Raw genomic sequence first — 19,669 nt, forward strand, 5'->3', positions numbered from 1 at the left:
AGAGGTTTCAATGTAATGTAAACATATACATTCTATGTGATTGTATAAAGTATTTATTGCAAATGTCACATCCACAATGCTGGAATTGCTCATATTTAAAAGCAGCCTACTGTATGTATATCCACCTGTTGTAAATCTCTGATCATAGTTAATACAACCTGTATGTAATGTTCACAGTACATCCATCTGTAAATATTACCCATAGTTTTTCAATAATTGCACTTTATAACATATACCTATATCCGGCACTTGCTGCTATTGCACTCCTGGTTAGACCTAAACTGCATGTTATTGCCTTGTATTTGTATTATTAATAAAGTTGAATCTAATCTAATAATTTCTGAAACTGCTAAATGTTAAAATGAAATCATATTAAACACAGAATTTCACTGTATTGCTGCGTCCCAATCTGTGTACTTGTTACTACATCCTAAACGTATATACTTTTACATACTTGTAGGTCAATACAGCAAATGTATGTAAAATGTTATATAGTATATGAGTTTAGTGATATTCTGAAGGCATTTGAATATAGTGATAAAAGAAGACAAAAATTCAGTGTGTAATGAAAAATGTCCAACATCATTTCATGACAGGATGTGAATTTATTAAAGGAGATGTTTTACCATTATTTGACCCGCTCTGTTCCAGCTGTTTCACCAGATACATATTAAAAATCTCTCACACATGCCACAGACGTAGTTACATACTTCTGATCTTTCTGAAGTTCTGCATTGAGACCTCATTATCACAGGCCCCTGGTGGGCGAACCTAAATCTTAATAGAAGAAGGAGACCATCTGGAGCGCGCAGAACCATGCAGCGAAGGAGTCCCTAACATACATACTAAACATGCATTTAATTATTAATATACCCAGCCAGAAAGGTAATCATTTGTTAAATAATAATAATACTTAATTAAACTGCAAATAAATGGCAAAATGCAAATACAGAAATACTAATATTTTTCCTTCAGTTAAGAAGACGATCTCAAGAATATTATATTAAGTCTCCATTTTATTTTTAATTGACCCTACCCCGGTAAGACTGCAGAAAAAATGAGTCATCCACAAAACCGTCCTTGCATGCACTGTTATCACATGATGCTTCGCTCATCATACTGAGAGAAAATGCATTTAATGGACGAGTCATCTGTATGAAGGACCTCAATTCTGCACACTATTAAGCTCGGACTCAGCGTGCATTTCTCTAGGCCAGTGTCACCTGTTGAGTCCTGATGGTTTGAGTGATCTGTGAGGATGTATTTGTCTGAGAGGGTTGTGTATTTAGAATCGCTCGTCGTTGAAAATGCTCTGGGCGTTCTTGTCCTTCTTGTGGAGGTGAGGCTTGTTATCGGATAAGCGCTGCTCCTTTTGTGCGAATTGATTAATTATGATTACTAGCCAGGCCGGGGGTAGCAGGTGGCGTCTGAGAGCATTTATGAAATGCTGGACATTTAATTTCATGCGGAAGCATTACATCCATTTGGATGTTCGTTGAGGCAAGATTTATGGAAGCCAGTTAGATAAACATACTGTAGCCACCGTTAAGATGAGACTAGCACTTATATGAAAATGATCCATGGGTTTATTAAAGTAAGAGAAACCATGTGGATAAAAAAGTTTCTTTTTTGGGTGTATTGATTGACATGCAGTTTTACAAATACTATACACAACAAAATCAAATTACTTTACTTAAAATTTTGAATAAACTTATTATTATGATTATGGACAGTTCATTTATTTAATAGTTTTATGACAGTCACTTTTTAGTACAACTAATCACTAATCAAGTCAACTAATCGCTTGAATTATAATTAATGTAGCTAAATCATAGTTCATTTGTGGTTATATTGTTTATATACAGCGGCACGGTGGCTCAGTGGTTAGCAATAATGATGTAACAGTATCATAATTTCACAATACGGTAATACCTCGGTATGAATGGCACGGTACGGTATTTATTGAATCATTTAAAGGAAAATCAAAACTATTGAAGAGACTCAAAAAAAGTGCTAGAATGTTCAGGTCACCTCAACACTGAACAGATCAATGATACACATATTATCTATTTGTAAACTTTCAAACAGGAACTTAAATTATTCAATTTTAATAACAAAAAATATTAAACTATTTAAAAAAAAAAAAAAAAAACACCACTCGAAAGGACAAGTCTTGAGTGAGATAGAGGTCTCTTGGTGGTACAAGTCAATGTCTCCATCATTCTGAGCAGTGTGCTGTGTTCTGCTGTGTTCTTGACTAAAAGAATCCCCATCATGTTAGTCGTATTCCCCGACTTGTATTTCAGCACAGTCTGGCAGTGCCTGCATACCCTTTTTTTCTGTCACCTTTTCTTCTTTCTTGTTTCTTTTCAGAGAGAAAATGAAATGCTTCCACACATCTGATTTAAAACCCGCTTTAGGTTCGACCATTTTTAGCTCTTTTTCTTTGCTGCTACTAGCAGCACCCTCCATTTCTGCATTACTGGATCTGTAGCGACAACAGACCGCAAAGGATGATGGCCACGCTTGGGTTGATGAAAATTGTAGTTTCCGCTACCTCCCATTCGCCCCATTCACCTGAGCAAACTTTTCACCAAAAGACCTATGATTTTATTCAGTCACAACCACGGTAATATTGAAAGAAATTGCCATTGCGGTATGACGGTATTTACAATATTGTTACATCCCTAGTTAGCAATGCCGCCTCACAGCAAGAAGGTTGCTGGTTTGAGTCCTGGCTGGACCAGTTGGCGTCTCTGTGCAAGTTCTCCCCGGGTTGGTTTGGGTCTCCTCCGGGTGCTTCAGTTTCCCCCCCCGCGATATAGGTGAATTGAATAAACTAAATATGCCTTAATATGCCACCCAGAACTGGATTATGGCTGAAAGGGCATCCTGTGTAAAGCATATGCCGGAATAGTTGGCAGTTCATTTCGCTGCGACGACCCCTGATAAATAAGGGACTAAGCTGAAGGAAAATGAATAAATGGTTTAACTACAAAACATCATCATCATCATCGTTCGTTCGTTTGTTTGATTGTTTGTCTAATTAATAAAACTAGTTAATTTTCTTAAGGGACTAGCAATAGACTAGATCAGGGGTGTCCAAACTCGGCCCTGGAGGGACGGTGTCCTGCAAAGTTTTGCTCCAACTTGCCTCAACACACCTGCAAGGATGCTTATAAAGCCTAACGAGAGCTTGATTAGCTAGCCCAGGTGTGTTTGATCAGGGTCGGAACTAAACTTTGCAGCACACCGGTTTTCCAGGACAGAGTTTGGGCACTTTTGGACTAAGAGATAAGCAATTTTATTTTTGCTGAATTAAATTAGATCAGTTTTATGCCTTTATTAACTAAATCAGTGGACAGAGTTTTGTTCCTTTGTTTTTCTTTAACTTTATTTTTTTTTAACTTAAACTTTTACGCTGTTAGATGGTGACAAGAGACTTTCAGTTTCAATAGCCCCTTTCACACATGCAGTCCTTACCAGAAAATGACTGCCAATTTTCCAGAAAGGGATTGTGTGTGAACAGGCCCTTTTTGTTAATACTGGTAATCTCATTTTGGCAATTTTCCAGAAAAAGAAATTGTAACAATACCGGCAATTTGCTGGAATGCTGCTCTGTGTGAACACAGAAGCAAAGTTGCAGGAAAGAGTATGTTCACGATTAGAATGTGCTGATGTGAGAGCTCTACTCCAGCCTATTAGAACATTCAGATGCATTTACATCTGCGCTGTTTATAAAAAAAAAGCCTTTGAATATTTTTTTAATATACATTTAGCTGCTAGATGTTACTCAGATAATTTTTCTCTGTTTCTTCTTAATGCCAACAGTGTCAAAAATCATTGATAAACTGTCTATGATAAACCGCTGTTTGTTTACCTTCAAGCTGTGCTTTAGTTGCTTGACGCACATGCACGTGAAGTAGGCGGTGAGGGCCAGCACACACACATTTCATGTACCATCAACCATTAACAAAAGCCGGACCCCTTCTACGTTTAAAAATACAAGCGCAGCTGTTTAGATCTCATTTATGATTAGTGATGTCAGAATTTACTGGTATTTTGAAATAGATGTATGGATAGTCTTTTCCGGAAAAAATTCCAGAACGTTCTTGCCTGTGTTAACAGCACTTTTTTTTTATTTACTGGTAAAGTCGTTCTGGTAAATTTACGGATATTTACTGGTATCACTGTGTAAAAGTGGTAAATGACTTTTATTTTAAAAAGGAAAGATTGTAATATTATTTTATTTTTATTTGCAACACTTTATTTTTTACTTGCTACAACACCTGCTTAGATCTTTTTATACCATACTGTGTATATTACAGTAAGCTAGCTTTTGATGTCAATGATTGTTTTTCATTTGTTGCTAGTTTAAAAGTGGTAATATAAAAATCATATAAGAATTTGGACAACAATCATGCATCAATTTTTATAAATTGTGATATTTTTTTCAAACATTTGGTTTGTCATGAAAGAACATTTAGCAGAGATACAACTATTTGAAAATCTAGAATCTGAGGGTTGAGAAAAAAAATCTAAATATTGAGAAAATTACCTTTGAAATTGTCCAAGTTAAGCTCTAAGCAATGCTCATTACTAATGAAAAAATAAGTATTTATATATATGCAGTAGAAAATTTATAAGATATGTTTATGAATATGATTTTCGGCATAACAGAAAAAATTATAATTTCCCAATTTAATGTATTTTTGGATAATGCCGTAAATATGACAATGAAAACTAGTTTGTGTTCCAGGCTCATTATTTAGTTTTTCTTTTATACACAATACAGTTATTTTGTAACTACAATGAAAGAAAAAAAATCTTAAGATTTACTCATAACAATTTGCACAATCAAATTTCAAGTAAATTTTACAATCTTATATTAGGTACAATTAACTTGTTAATATTATCTAAAATTTGCTTAATTTATTTAGGAGTGTCTGATTAAACATTAAGTAAAAGTTAAATAATTATCTTTTCTTTTGAGTCTTTATTTATTTAAATAAACCAAAATGATGTATTTTTCTTGTTTTAGCAGGAACATTGCTTTTATCGATTTAAATGAATCCTATTAGTTACAAATTAGCACATTTGGTGCAACTTGGTTTAATTAAGACAAACATTTCCTTTAAATGTGTTATTTCGCTTTATTTTAAGCTAATTTGTTTAGCAGATTTATTTTATAAATGCTTAATGATGTCAGCGTTAGAGTAAGCACATTTTCTGAGTGAAGCATCAAGCATTAATGCTGTTAATAAATATGCCAAGACCCAAAGCATGAGTGCTGCTCTTCTGCAAGATGGTAATCTTAAACTAAAAGACATACTCAAAACTCTTCTTAATCTACAAACTAATGATGATCAAACTTTAACAAGTCTTTCTCTCAAATTTAAACACCTATAAGATTGCATTTATTTTCAAAATATTTTTTCTTTTAATTCAATCCCCAGCGAAGCATGCTGGGAACTATCCATTACGACATATCCATTATTAAAACTTATTTATTATTACTAGGTGTGGTTAAGATTAGAAAATATTTGAATGAATATTATCATTTAACTCTTTCCACTCATTTAATTTATTACATCCAGTAAATGTGTAAATATTAAATATGTACATAAAGTTCTAGTAATCCTTGACACTTAAAATTACAATTTAAAAACGATGACAGTCAATTTATTAGATTTAACTACACCAAAATGTCATTTCTTTTAGTGTATATTCATAAAGATTTTGTATATATGTGATATAGTAGCAGCTTATAATATTTTAAATAAATTATATATTTTTTTTATCAACTCAGAATGATCTGCATGTGATCCAAATAGCTAATAGTTATATTTTCTGAAATAAATACAATAAAAAATAATGACCTAAACACTAAAACAGCGCATCCATTTTGTGGTTGTGTCATCCTGAAAAGAAGTTTAGATTGTCCCAAAAAAAAAAAAATCTTTTAAAAAGTAGGTGCGTGATGCCCTTGATTCCATGCTTCAATTTTCCTGTCATCATCTCTGTCTAGACATCATTCCCTTCAGTTCTGAAAATATGGGTTATTTGATTTGTGATTTGTTCAAGAAAGCTCAATTTTCTCTGTCGAGTGCCCCTTGAACGGCTGTGCTGAATGGCAGAGGCTGCAGCCACAAGGCAATCAATGAATGTCGCTCATGCATTGCATTACTCCACACACAATAGCCTCTGATTTGGGCGCTCTTTTTGGGCACTGTCCTGTAGGTCTTACTGGCTATGGCAACAGTGCATGCTTTGCTCAAATTGTGTGTGATTCAGTTTATGTTTGCTCTAGAATGTTTTTGCCGTAATGCAGTGTTTTAAAATGATCATTTTATTCTACTATATTTCAGAAGAGATCTCCATCCCTATGTCAGCATCAAAAGGAAAGCTTTATAACTTATATCACTGTATTACAAAAACATACAATGGCATATGACATTGAAGTTGAAAACACACTTTAAACAACTGTTCACAACCCTCTTTTGCAGTAACTGACGACCATTTTTTTATTTTATTTTTTTTTTAAATTTAATGCATTTGCTGCAAAGACTTGCTCTCTAAAATAAAGATTCCAGAAAGAACCAAAAACAGGTTTTCATTATATAAGAAGAAACTTTTTGGTTCCCAAAAAAAAACCTTTTAGACAATTATTATTATTTTTTTTTATATTTAACCCTTTGATGCTATATGTAAACCCACTTCTATTGCACAACATGAGTGTGAAATGACCCACATACATTACTTATGTAAATTTATGCTTGGGTTGTAATTTTGTTTTATCTTTTGAAATCAGTTTATCTCAGCATTAAGCATTTCTTTATACACTGTAATACTCCTTAATTTACATGCAAAAAAAATTAAAAAAATGGCCCCACTTTATTTTGATTTTGTTTCTTAATTACATGGCAGTTAGATTGCATCTACTTGCCAACTAATTTTCATTAGATTATAAATAGACTGTTAGGTTGGGGATAGGCTTAGTGTAAGTTGATATGTACTAGCAAAGTTTCTTATATATAGTCTGTTGAAGGAGCAGTATCAGCAAATATTAAGCAGACAGAATACTGAAATGGACCATAAAAATAAAGTGTTACCATTTTTTTTTATTCAGAATGTAAGAAATAAGGCTGGAAATAAGGATTTGTGATGGTCAAAAACAAGTTATCTGAGACATTACTGGAAGACCAAGTGAAGAAATTAATTTATTGCAAAGATATAGAAAGTCAGAAGTCAGTCGGGTCACTTTGGACCCATATATGCATCAAAAGGGTTAAATTACCCATGCAGAAATGTAATTGTAATCTCAAAAACATTATAAATTTGAATAATATAATATAGTTTCTCATCGATGGCAATATATAAGCTTAAAAGTGAACCTGCAATAGGCTACTTTTCCCCCAACTCAAAGCAGTTTTATAGCCCAATATAATGTTTATATATAAATATATATATATAATCGCATGTGGGCTATATTACACTAACTTCATAACTTTGAGCTTCTAACATGCGTTTTAGGCGTGTGAGGATCAATACTGAAAATGGCGGAGGATAGTTTTAATTTTCAAAACGCAGTATTAAAACAAAGACGCAGTATTCTAAACATAGCTTGAAAGTAAACCGAGCAACAGTCCCACCGGAGGAGCTTTTTTTTCTGAAGTGTATACTCTCATTGTACTGCATTGAGGATCCACAATCACGCTTCGTATCCACTGACGCGCAGCTGGAGTGACACTTCACCACGTTCATTCGCGCTCAGCTCTCCAGCTTCCACTTCTTCTTAAAGTTTTCGACCGCGCGTCACAGGGGGGAAAGATGGCTTTTCGGCACGGATATCTAAGACTATAGGATTTAAGGAGCTTGAGTGGTTAAGGGCACCTCTAAAGTGTACATTTCATTCGTATGTCATTTAATTTTACCCCCATTTCCATGGCGACAACACGGCGCGGTCATCGATAAGCGCTCTGTACTAAGTACGCGAGGGATTTTGTTGTCTACCTGGGGAGACTGGAAATCTGGATTAACAGATGAACTGGAATGGCTAACTAACGCGTTTCTCTTTTTGGGCTGCTGTGGACGGATTTACACCCCGAGAACTGTGCAGATGAAAATGGTTGTGTGTGGATGCTGGAGGAGGTGTGTGGTGATGGGTCTCAGACTGCTGTTTCTTCTCCCGGCAGGTTTGCCCGTCCGCAGCCAAGGAGAATCTCAGTCCGATAACAAACAGATGGACAATATCACCATCAGACAAGGAGAGACGCTCTTCCTCAGGTAGGTGCTGGTGATGGTTGTGCGTTTATCATGCTGTCATGTTTCTGTTTCCTGCGTGGAAGAGTATCAGCGCTGTCAAATGTTGCTTCTGTTTTTTGATGACGTTTGTCACCATGTTTGTTTATACATTAATATTACAAGGTGAAAAACACGTTTTTCGTCTGACTTTGTTAACTTCAAAATGCTGTTTCTTGGCAAAAACTATTCCAAACTACTAGAATTGAAAACTTAAGTTATAGGAGGCTATATTAAATTAATAATTAAATTTGACTGCAAACCTGAAGTCCAATAAGTTTTTCTTATTAATTTCTTATGTATTACTAAATAAGAAATGTAGTTTTTTTGTTGAATAAAAAAATAATAAAAATAAATAATAATAATAATAATGATGATGATAATAATAATAACAATAATAATAATAAATAATTAATTATAGGCTAATTAAATAAACAATATAAAAGAGGTTTAATTGCATCATATAACCACTTTACAGTGTGTGTAAAAACATAATTATTTATCTTGTAAATAGTCATCAGACTAAATAATATTTTCCCCCAAGTTTTATTGGTCTGTTTCAATTCACTGAAATAAAAATGCAAATTCAAGCGCATTAACATAGAAATAAATAAATAAAAATAAATCAATAAATCAATAAATTAATCAATCAATCAAGTGGTCACCAGCAGTCAATTGCATTGTCCAGACACTTTGGATGTATTATTGATGAAAATAGTTGATACTTATACATTTTTGTTAAATATAAATGAATAAACTAATACTATTTAATTGTAAGGTATTTATTTTACAATAAGTGTATAATGTAAACATAACACATACTATTTAGAAGTAATAATAAAAATGTTAAAAAAAATTAATTTTGAGTAATAGTTGGTTTTAGAAACTGTTTTGGGTTAGTTTATATTAATTAGCTCAGAAATATACTCAGGGGCCAGGCCATGCAGGGATAAAGATACAGCAGTACTTTGTACTGAATTCAACAGTAGACACACTTGAATCTAGGCATGGGCCAGTATAAGATTCTGACGGTATGATAACCTTAGATAAGAATATCAAAGTTTTAGGATATTGTCATTACTGCTCTAAAATGTATTATTTTTAAATGTCTGGGTAAAAAAAAAAAATAACAACCGTTTTCCTCACAATGTATTTTATTTTGAGAAACAGTTATATTTTATTTTTTGTTACAGTAAACATGTCAGGCTAAATCATTCAAATCAATCATTGACTTCTGCTGTCTTAGTTTCAAAAACAGAGATTTCTTTACAATGGCATCTTTGGATATCCTTTTTGCTGGAGATATTGTTGTCCTAAAAAAAAGTAATGAAAAAAATTATCTGACAAAAAAATGTACCTTAGAAACGGTATAAAATAAATTTTTGACGCTTTTAAAAACTTGACTTTTCCCAACCAAGTTATACTTTGATAATGGTTATCATTCCATGCCTACTCCTGTACTGTTTTTTTTTTTTTTTTTTTTTTTTTTTAGTGAATCTACAATACAATATCGACACCACTGGTGGTCATTAAGTGAACTGCAGCCAGAAAAAAAAAGTCTTTCTCAAATTTGTGTACTCCTAATCAGTGTTGGGGGCGTGCATTACAATTAACAAAAGTTGCGTATAATATAACTTTTCTAAGTAACAAGTAACGCATTAAGAATAAAAATAATATTTGTGTTGCTTATTTGAAAATGTAACTCGAGTTACTTTTTTAATTTAAGTAGCTTTTAAAAAATAATTTGCTGAATTCAAATACAAGTAGTCGCAATGATTCATTATTTTGAACACATGAAGAGAAGGAAAAGGGGTTTGTGTAAATGCACAATGATTTTACTTAGGACAAATAGTACAAAAAGCCTCAGCCAGGTAATAAAAAGTAATGCAAAAGTAACACAAACTTAACGTAACACATTACTTATCATAAAAATCAACTAATTAACGCAACTAGTTACTTTTTTAGGAAGTAACTCAATTGTAATGTCAATATTGTAATGCCTTACTTTCTAAAGTAACTTTTCCCAACACTGCTCATAATATAGAAGAATCTAAAAACGAACCATTGAAGCTAATACATTTATAGTACTTTACTGTTAATGAGCATCCGGATGAGCTGTCCAAGGTGCTGAGAGTTTAGATGAACATGCTGGTTTCTGGTAATTTTAAAATAGACACAACATAAACCACTATGACAGATTAGTTCACATGCTGATTTCAAGCAGAAGTAGACAGAAAATTATTCTACAATATGCTGTATTCAGGATGTGAAAGTGTTTTGAAACGAAGTAAACAAACAAACAAAAAAAAAAGATCGAAGTAATAGCCTGCAAATCACAGAGCAAAGCTACCACCTGGTGAATGAGACAGCAGGTGATTCCCCAGATGTCAAAGATGATTGACACATCTAAAGCTTTCTAGATTAAAAGCAGCCATCTAGATGACACGTTTAGTGGGGTCGACGAGTGAGCTGGCGCATTCGACTCCAGCAGTGGGGAGGAAGAAAAAAATACTCTGTCATTTTTGGTCATAAGACATGAATAAGGCATCATATGTAACTGTCAAGGGTCTACATTTATTTGTGAGTACATCTTAGTCTCCAGGTACAACTTTGTGAAATTTTATGACAAGAGTAGACATAAGACATAAGCACATTTGAACAGTTTGTCAAAAATGGCAGATAGCAACAGGGCATATTTCATGCTATCAGTGGTCAAATCCAAATTGAAACTCTTTGAAACATGTTCTTTACAAAAAATCAGACTGCAGGTTTTCTCAGACATTTTTATTTATTTATTTATTTATTTATTTATTTATTTATTTATTTATTTATTTATTTATTTATTTATTTATTTATTTGTTTGTTTGTTTGTTTGTTTGTTTGTTTGTTTACAATTCCTATATTTTAACTAGGGCTGCACAATATATCGCTTCAGCTTCGATATTGCAATGTGCATGTCCACAAGAGTCACATTGCAAGATATCCAATGTTGACTTGGATTATAGATGACCAGGAACTACAAGTCAAAACACATGAGATTTGTGGAGACTGCAGAATTTAAGAACAATAGAGTGAAAGTCTATCTGCATGTGTTTTAAGGCCTGTGAAAATGTAAGCATTTTAAGAAAGTTTAAAGCATTTTAATAGAGCATAAAGAAGTTCAAAAAATATTAATTTTGTTAAACAAATGTATATGAGGAAGACTATGCATTGTTAATTTACATTTGATTATTCAAGTTATGTAACACAATATGGTTAGACTTTCCATAGAAAACCATAAATCATTGTTTTATTTAATTTAATTATTTGTTCCATTGTGTATATAACTGTATTTTGTTTATTATATGTAAATAATAATTTATATATAACTATATTTATATGTGGCGGTTCATTCCGCTGTGGCAACCCCTGATTAATAAGTGTACTAAGCCAAAAATGAATGAATACATTTATATTTCACTCCCCTATAAAATGATCCCGATAATAATCAATCTAAAGACTTTGCAAAAAGAGTTATTGACAGTAAGTCATCTGGTGAAATTATATTGCAATAGACTACATTATATATTGCAATATATATTGCAGAAAAAAAAAATTGGAATGTCAAATTTTTCCATTATCGTGCAGCTCTACTTTTAACTATTGGCATATTACTAGCCTGTAATTAATATATCAACTGCTTATTAGTACTTATGAATTATGATCTTATTCTAAATCCCAAATCCTACACTATATATAAAAAAAAAGATTTATTGACTTAACTTAGAATAAGTGAGTAAACTTGTTGCATTTAAAATGATTATTTGACTTTACTTAAAGTGAATAAACCTATTGTCTTAAGTTTTAAGTAAATAAACTATATGTGCATGATTATAAAAATAAAGTTAAATCAACTTAACAGTTCTATGTTATAATAGATTTACTCAACCTGTCGCTTTTAGAGCAATAACTTTACTCACTTGAACTAAATATTATTATGCAAAAATTTTTGCAAACAATTCATATGTTGAATTTAAACAAACAAATTCAATTTAGTAACGTTTACCTTAATTTGTTTAAATTCAACCCAAATAAATTGTTTACAAACACTTAACTACAAACACTTAAAAAAATATTAAATCCAAGAAATCATCTACATCCTTACTAACTATTAATAAGCAGCTAATTGGTAGTTTATTGAGCTAAGTGGCTTAGTTGATGGTTTGTTGATAACAAAAATTGTTTCTTAAAAATTTTGTGTAAACTAATACTAACTAAATGCATAGAATAATATTAATAATAAAAAAAAAACTTTATTAGTTATAGGGCTGCATGATATTGGAAAAAATCTGACATTGTGATTTTTTGTTTTGCTGCGAAATATATTACGACATGAATATAAAATCACCAGATGATTTTTAATAGCGCTATTTGGGAAGATTTCGTTCATTTAGATTAACTGGGCTACTTAAATTTGTTTGTATGCAGTGCATCAGCATAAAATATAATATATTATAAGCATTTATAAATATGAAAGAGCGAAAATAAGAGTGTAAATAAATATTGGGGAGAGTAAAAGTTATCAAGGACAATGAAACGTCAACATTGTACAATCAATTAAGTATTCTTCAAATTAAATATTTTTATCTTTAAAAAGCAATCTAATTTTGCAATATGACTATTGCAGATAGTCACATTTGTGATATCAATGATCAAAGGATATATTGTTTAACCCTACTTAGTCATTTTACAATGTCTGTGTATCTAAATAGGATACTGTTCCCAAATGTTGGCCCAGTAGTTTCCAAAAACTTAGCACTTAATAAGAGTTCATTAAAACTTCTGAAGGAGTGCATTTATTATATAAATAATTATTGTAGGCTCTTTGTGTGTGCTTAACTTTTATTAACTAACTAATTGTATTCTGTGTGTATGTACCAAGTCATATTCTGTGGCTAAAATAGTCCCCCAAAGTGAGGTAAATGTGACAAACCCTCCCTTTGGGCATGTCCTCAATTGGATAAAATATACATAGCTAAGGAAAAGTGTGTGTATGTGCCAGGTTTTGCCTATATTGAGGGAACAAATGTCCCCACAGGGATAGCAAATCCTAGTTTGTGCTACATAATGGGGACTGCTAACAGCTTTGGCGAGGAAAACAACTTAATGAACGTACTAAACAATGTCTTAATGAAAATGTAAAAACGGGGAAAGTTTTCTGTGAGCGTTTGGTGGTGGATACAGATAATGTTATTAGTACAGAAACACAGAATCGCAGATATACACGTGTCTTTTGTGCAGCAAAGTTACATGCGGCGATAGTTATAAGAGTAGGTTGTGTCATAATGGAGAGACTTGAGCTGGTAACCTTCTTTAGGATATTCTCATGACTAACAGGATTATAACTGCTTTAATAAAGCTTAACCTTTGTGCAGGGAGAGAAAAACATATTCGTGGAGATCGCTGATTGACAATGTATTTGGTGTACACAGTGTTTATCTTTTTACTCGCAGTATTAGACAGTTGGGGTGTTGATAAAATTTGAGAGATGCATTGAGGCATGGAGAAACAATCTCTGTTGAACACTGTGGGAAGACATGCATGACCAAAAAAATATATATATATTTATTTTTTGACAGAAGTGAGCATTGATTGTTTGTTTTTACCTTGACTGTTTCACATTTGCAGTGTGTTTGGCCTGTAAAATCCAAGTAGAAACAGATAAATAAAATTAGCAGTTATACATTTATTATTTATATGGTTATTTTAATTTTGTTGGTCCACTTTACATCAACAAGTTGACTGTGTAAGTGTCAACTGAATGTTTAGATACTCATCAGCATTTCAGTTTATATTGTTAGCATGTTAGTTTTTAGATTGGGGTTTGACAAATCAATTGACATCAGGGTTGAGAATGTGACTTTTAAAATGGATGTCACTTCAGTATACTATCAGAGACTTCAAGGATAATGCACTTAATACACAAATACACTTCATTGAACATTCACACACACTGTATAAATTCTGAGCTCCTCGCAATTCCTTCATGTTGCCCCAACACAATTCTATTGTTAACTTAATCATTTGTACACATTTAAGTGAAATGAACGGAAAAAAAATTACCCCCCCCCTCCAAAAAAAAATAAAAAATAATTGTGTTGTTTATCTTTAATAAGTAGATTGAACAAGCAGCAAAGGTATTTTTTTGAGTGCATAGACATCATTAATGTACTAACTATATAACTGCAGGTTAAATGTTTACTTAGTAACTTTAACTGTTAAAAGCTATTATTTACTAGTTAGTTTGTTAAAGTTATTAGTAACTAATACATGTATGGTAACTAATAACCTTAACTTTTTTTTTTTATTTGATTGTGATGCAAATAAACTTTAATTCAATTCAGTTCAACTGAATACACAGAATAAATGCTTTTAAATGTATTTAATGTAATGTATTACATATATTGTTGAGAAGTTTTTTGTTCCTAAACTGCAAACTCATAGTGTCACACCCCTGTTTAGTTTATGGTTCACTCCAGTCTCCACCCACTTAATCTCTGGCCAATCAGGACTGCCTCAAAGGCTTTATTAACTGCACCTGTGCCCACAGTTTGCCTTTTCTGGCTGCACATGGTTGAACTGTGCAGAGGACTGAATTTGATTTCCTTCGTTGTTTTCCCGTGTGTGCGTATTTGACCATAAAAGACACATATACACACACACACATATGCATACACATACAAAGAAAAGACACGCACACAAACACACACAGACATACCTTTCCTCCTGAGTACAAACTCTTGTAGATGTTAATAAACGCAACTAAATTGAGTGACTAGACTGGACCTCTGTTCTTACCGACAGCACCAATGGCTTCAAGCTAGCTACCTAAACATTTCCCTCCTAACTCTTTTTCATATATTATACTTTAGTATACTTAAGCTATGTAACTCAAAGGGCATATTAATTTGATTTCTCTTGTAGCTTTATATAAGTATAAAACATGTAAATAAAAGTGATGTCCACCAAACGTTAGGCATTTTATTTTTAACAATATCAGTTGTTCTGCAGCATTTCTTGAAGAGCAATGCAGACAGTTAATTATAAGGACACTGAATGTTCTAATCAAAACAAATTATACTGTGCATATCATTTTAATTCTATATGATGATATATATATATATATATATATATATATATATATATATATATATATATATATATATATATATATATATATATATATATATATATACAAAGCGTTTGTCATTTATGTATTTTATTTTAGTAAATTATTTTCATTTATCAGGTTTACTGACAAGGATTTAAGATGAGAGTCCTTTAGGAAACATCATATACAGTAACAGACCATTTTGATATATTGTAGCTAGGGCTGGGTGAAAGGGCAAAAATGTAATCTCGATAATTAATTTCCATATTAAATGATAACAATTTATTATTCAATTTAAGTTGTTGATGCTTTTAATCTAGGCGAAATAAAACAAGTAAGACTTTCTCCAGAAGAAAACATTTTTATAGGAAATACTGTGAAAATATTTAAAAAAGAAAAAAAAATCAAAGGGGCTATAATAATTTTGATTATTAGCATATATATATTAGCATATTCCCTTCCCATGACTAGCCCCCTAAATCCTACCTTCATAATACACTTTTGGAATGCACTCCATGTTCAAAAAGTATATATTCCACCAATAAAGACAGAATAAACAGCAGCACTATTGCCTTTAAGTTATATATAACAGTTCAGTTCATTCTTAACTGATCTGAAAGAGATCCTGTTTTTATTAAGTAAAATATGATAAAAAATGGTTGTTTATATCAGTCAGTGTTTCCTCCTTCCTGTATTTAAGTGTGAAATCAAATCTGTCCACATATACAATAGCTCATTTCAAATTCTCCCATTATAAACCTCCATGCGGATTGTATGATGGGTGCGGCGGTTTCACTGATGCATTGCCAGTCATTGTGACAGCTGCACAGTTTACAGTTATTGGTGTCATCATAACCAGCCGCCCAAGGTGATGTTTTCAGTCATATCGCCCCCTTAGGTGAACATTAGTAGAAAACTGACTCTGGCAGTTCCAATTACTCTTAGACCAAAAACATAAGGCTATTACATTTTAAACAAAAAAAAAAGTAATAAGATTCATTGCTTAAGTATTCAACGGTGTGGGCTAAATTAAAGCCCTCTTACAGAATAATGTGACAAAAATTGAGGGAGTTTGAAGACAGTGAGGGGGTGTTGAAGTGCTGCACTGTCTGGAGAGGATTATGGGATATGGCAATTTATTGGCTTCGAAGACGAAGAGGAGAGCGGTTACAGTTTAAAAGGTGAAATTGATGAGTTACGTAATTGGGGGAAGAAAATGCGCAAGCGACAATTGAAATAAGCAGTGGCTCATTAACAAACGTCTAAACATCGGTCTCTACAGGTCACAGATGACAGGTCAGAAGGCATTAGTTGGTTTATGTAATTAAAAAGAAGGCACGTTAATGAGGAATACAACAGGCTTCATATCTGGAGTGACTAAATCCTGTTTAGTCCCTTGAGCTTTGTGATTGCCATGTTTGAAAATCTGTTAGGAAAAGAGACCAGGAAGACAATAGCTTTCTTGTTTTGTTTGTCGCAAAAAATAACTGAACTGTATCATACAAAAGTACCTAGGGTATAAACCGACAATTCCAAAACCCAAGCCAACTTGTCGAACTTAATGAATTTCCACACGCTGTTTCCTTTCTGTCTGGTCACAGTTGCCAACCTATTTTCGCTTTGCTCATTTAAAGCTGAATAGATAAGACCAGCCAGCATCGAGAGTCCTGACTGATGGGCTAAGATAAGTGGTTTATATTAAAGAATTAAACTTAATTAATCCTGGGCCTTGGTGTTTTAATGTAATCGCCTGGGTGTGTAGTTTTACAGTGTATCGCACTCACTTGTGGCATCTGAAAGGCTTGTGATTTATTGGCGTGCTGCTTGTATAGCTTGTTAATGCCACCGAGAGCTGGTTTTCTGGCCTTGTGCTACTTGTTGAAGCTCGGAGCAGCCAATTTCCTCTCTTTCAGCGTTTTTGCCTGCAACATGGACCAGAAAAACATTTCAGAGATTTTCCTCTGCAATTTAGTAGGTGCTTGAAAAGGCACGGAAACATTCGCGCGAGCATCTCATGGTTGTTCCTATAGGTACTCATGTTTTTTTTTTTTTGCTAGAGAAGTGCTCGTGACTGAGACCTCTGTGATCAAATCTTCCAGCTACTTGTCTGTGTGTTGTTGTTGACTTCTGATATATCTGTCGTCATTATTAGCAGTTTGCCAAATGCTTGTGGATGGAAGCCAATTCCTGCAATTTCCCAAGAGTCCACCAGGTTTAACCTGTGCATCAGTCCAATATTCAAGCTCACTTTGTGGATGTGTTTGTATGATGACTGCATTGTTTAGTCAATCATATTCAGATTATTTTGACAAATATTGGAAATGAAGTTCTGAATATGATATGATAAACCTTTAACATCTAATTTTGTGGTTGATTTTCAGGTTTTATGACAAATTAAATATATACAGTGCTCAGCATAATTGAGTACACCCCATTTTGAACATGAATAATTTGATCAATTTCTCAGTGAATATGGGTAATTTGTATTGGTGCATTTGAACAAAACAGATTTATTAAACATATTTTTTTCTTTTTTTTTTCACTACTTTTGAAAGTTTTATTTAATATTTTTCCCTAACTTATAAATGTGGGCTACTAATTTTTTAACCACTTTTGTAACTTATTTTGTTAGATAAGCTTCAGATTTGGCTTCAGTACGGACTAAATTAATGTATATGCGCAAATATAATATTGTAAAGCATTACATATTAGAGAAAATATTAATTTATGCTGAGGACTGTTTATGTCTCTGTGATACAAGTTGTACTGCATTGTTATATGCGGTGTTTGTTACTTTAAACCGTTTTCAAAAATAAGCAGGCCTTACTGTACATTTTATTACTTGAAATCAAGATAAGATTTCAGCTGTAGATATGCACACACAGAGAGAGAGAAACACAAACTTTCTTACTCTTAATGCTTTTATGACCACGAAGTTGGATTACTGTAATATATAGCGGGAGTACCAGGCAAGCGATTGCTTTCTTTTTCAAATGGTGCAAAATGCTGCTGCACACCTGTTGATATGTACTCGTAAATATGACCACATTTCCCTCGTGTCAGCTTTGATTCATTGGTTGTGAGTGCATTTTTGAATACAGTTTAAGATTATTTTATGTGTTTTAAAATCTCTAAAAGGTCTTGCACCACCTTATATCTCTGAGCCGATACATCCCTATAAGCCCACTGGTTCTCTCAGGTCAGCTGATCAGCTACTTCTGATTGTCCCAAAAATGAAGCGTAAGCTTGAAGGGGACAGTGCTTTCGCTGTGGTAGGTCCTAGATTATGGAACAATTTGCCTCTGCCCATTAGACAGGCCTCTTCTTTGTTTTCATTTAAATCAGCTCTTAAAACTAAATTTTATTTTGTTTAGCTATATTTTACCTTATCTTTAATATATCTTTATATACCATTATGCACTGTAAAAATATGTGTTCACTGAACTTAACTTAGTTAAGCCATCTTGTTGCATTGACTGAGTTAAGTTGTATGGACTTAAACTTAAAATGTTTAGGTGACAGAGTTAAATAATTGACCCAACTACTACTTATTTTAAGTTAACTGGACTTGCAAAGTTTAGTTTTAATAGGTTAACTTACAGTATCAAGTTGTCAGTACTTAACAAATTTAGTTCATGTAGATTAACTTACATTTTCAAGTTCACTGAACTTATTCTAGCAGATTTTCACATTTAGAAACAGAACAGACAACAAAATACATTACACCTTTTATTAAAGGTCTTTACTCCCAATTTAGCTATGACACATAATGAACTTACAATACAATAGTCTTCACAAAGTATTGTTTACTTAAATATTTGTCTACTGTATGCATATGACAGGATATATTGGTAAAATTCCACCTGTAGTAAGTCAGTCTTTTCTGGATATGTGTGGCAACCTTTAGAATAAGAAAATGGTATTTATGTGAATTTTTGTAAATATGTTTCCTAAATATGAATCTGCTGTAAACATACAAAAAAAAGACATGTTTAATAAAATATCATCTGCTGTAAGTCAATCTTGGCACTGGGAATGTGCTGCAACCTTAAGAATGGGAAAATCAAATTTGGATAAATTATTATAAATATTTGTTCTTAAATAATTGACTACTGGTTAAAAAAAAAAAAAAAACATCCCAATGTGTCTGACTTCTTCTGGTGTTTAACTGGCAGTTGGCAAGCTGACTTAATGGTGCACATTCTGCCACCTGTTGGA

At 32.7% G+C, this 19,669-nt stretch overlaps 1 protein-coding gene across 20 annotated transcripts in view; it reads left to right on the plus strand.

Moving 5' to 3' along the window:
- The window catches only part of ntm (neurotrimin), a 628,604-nt gene that overhangs the window by 426,786 nt on the left and 182,149 nt on the right, over positions 1–19,669 (plus strand). For 14 of the 20 annotated variants that reach the window (XM_087269720.1, XM_087269717.1, XM_087269724.1 and 11 more), the window contains 1 exon segment: positions 8,196–8,286. In XM_087269720.1, the coding sequence (XP_087125846.1) occupies positions 8,196–8,286 (91 nt within the window). 20 annotated transcript variants of the gene reach the window in all.

The sequence above is a fragment of the Danio rerio genome, chromosome 10 (assembly GCF_052040795.2).
Source record: "Danio rerio strain M-AB ecotype USA chromosome 10, GRCz13ab, whole genome shotgun sequence".
Classification (NCBI taxonomy): domain Eukaryota; kingdom Metazoa; phylum Chordata; class Actinopteri; order Cypriniformes; family Danionidae; genus Danio; species Danio rerio.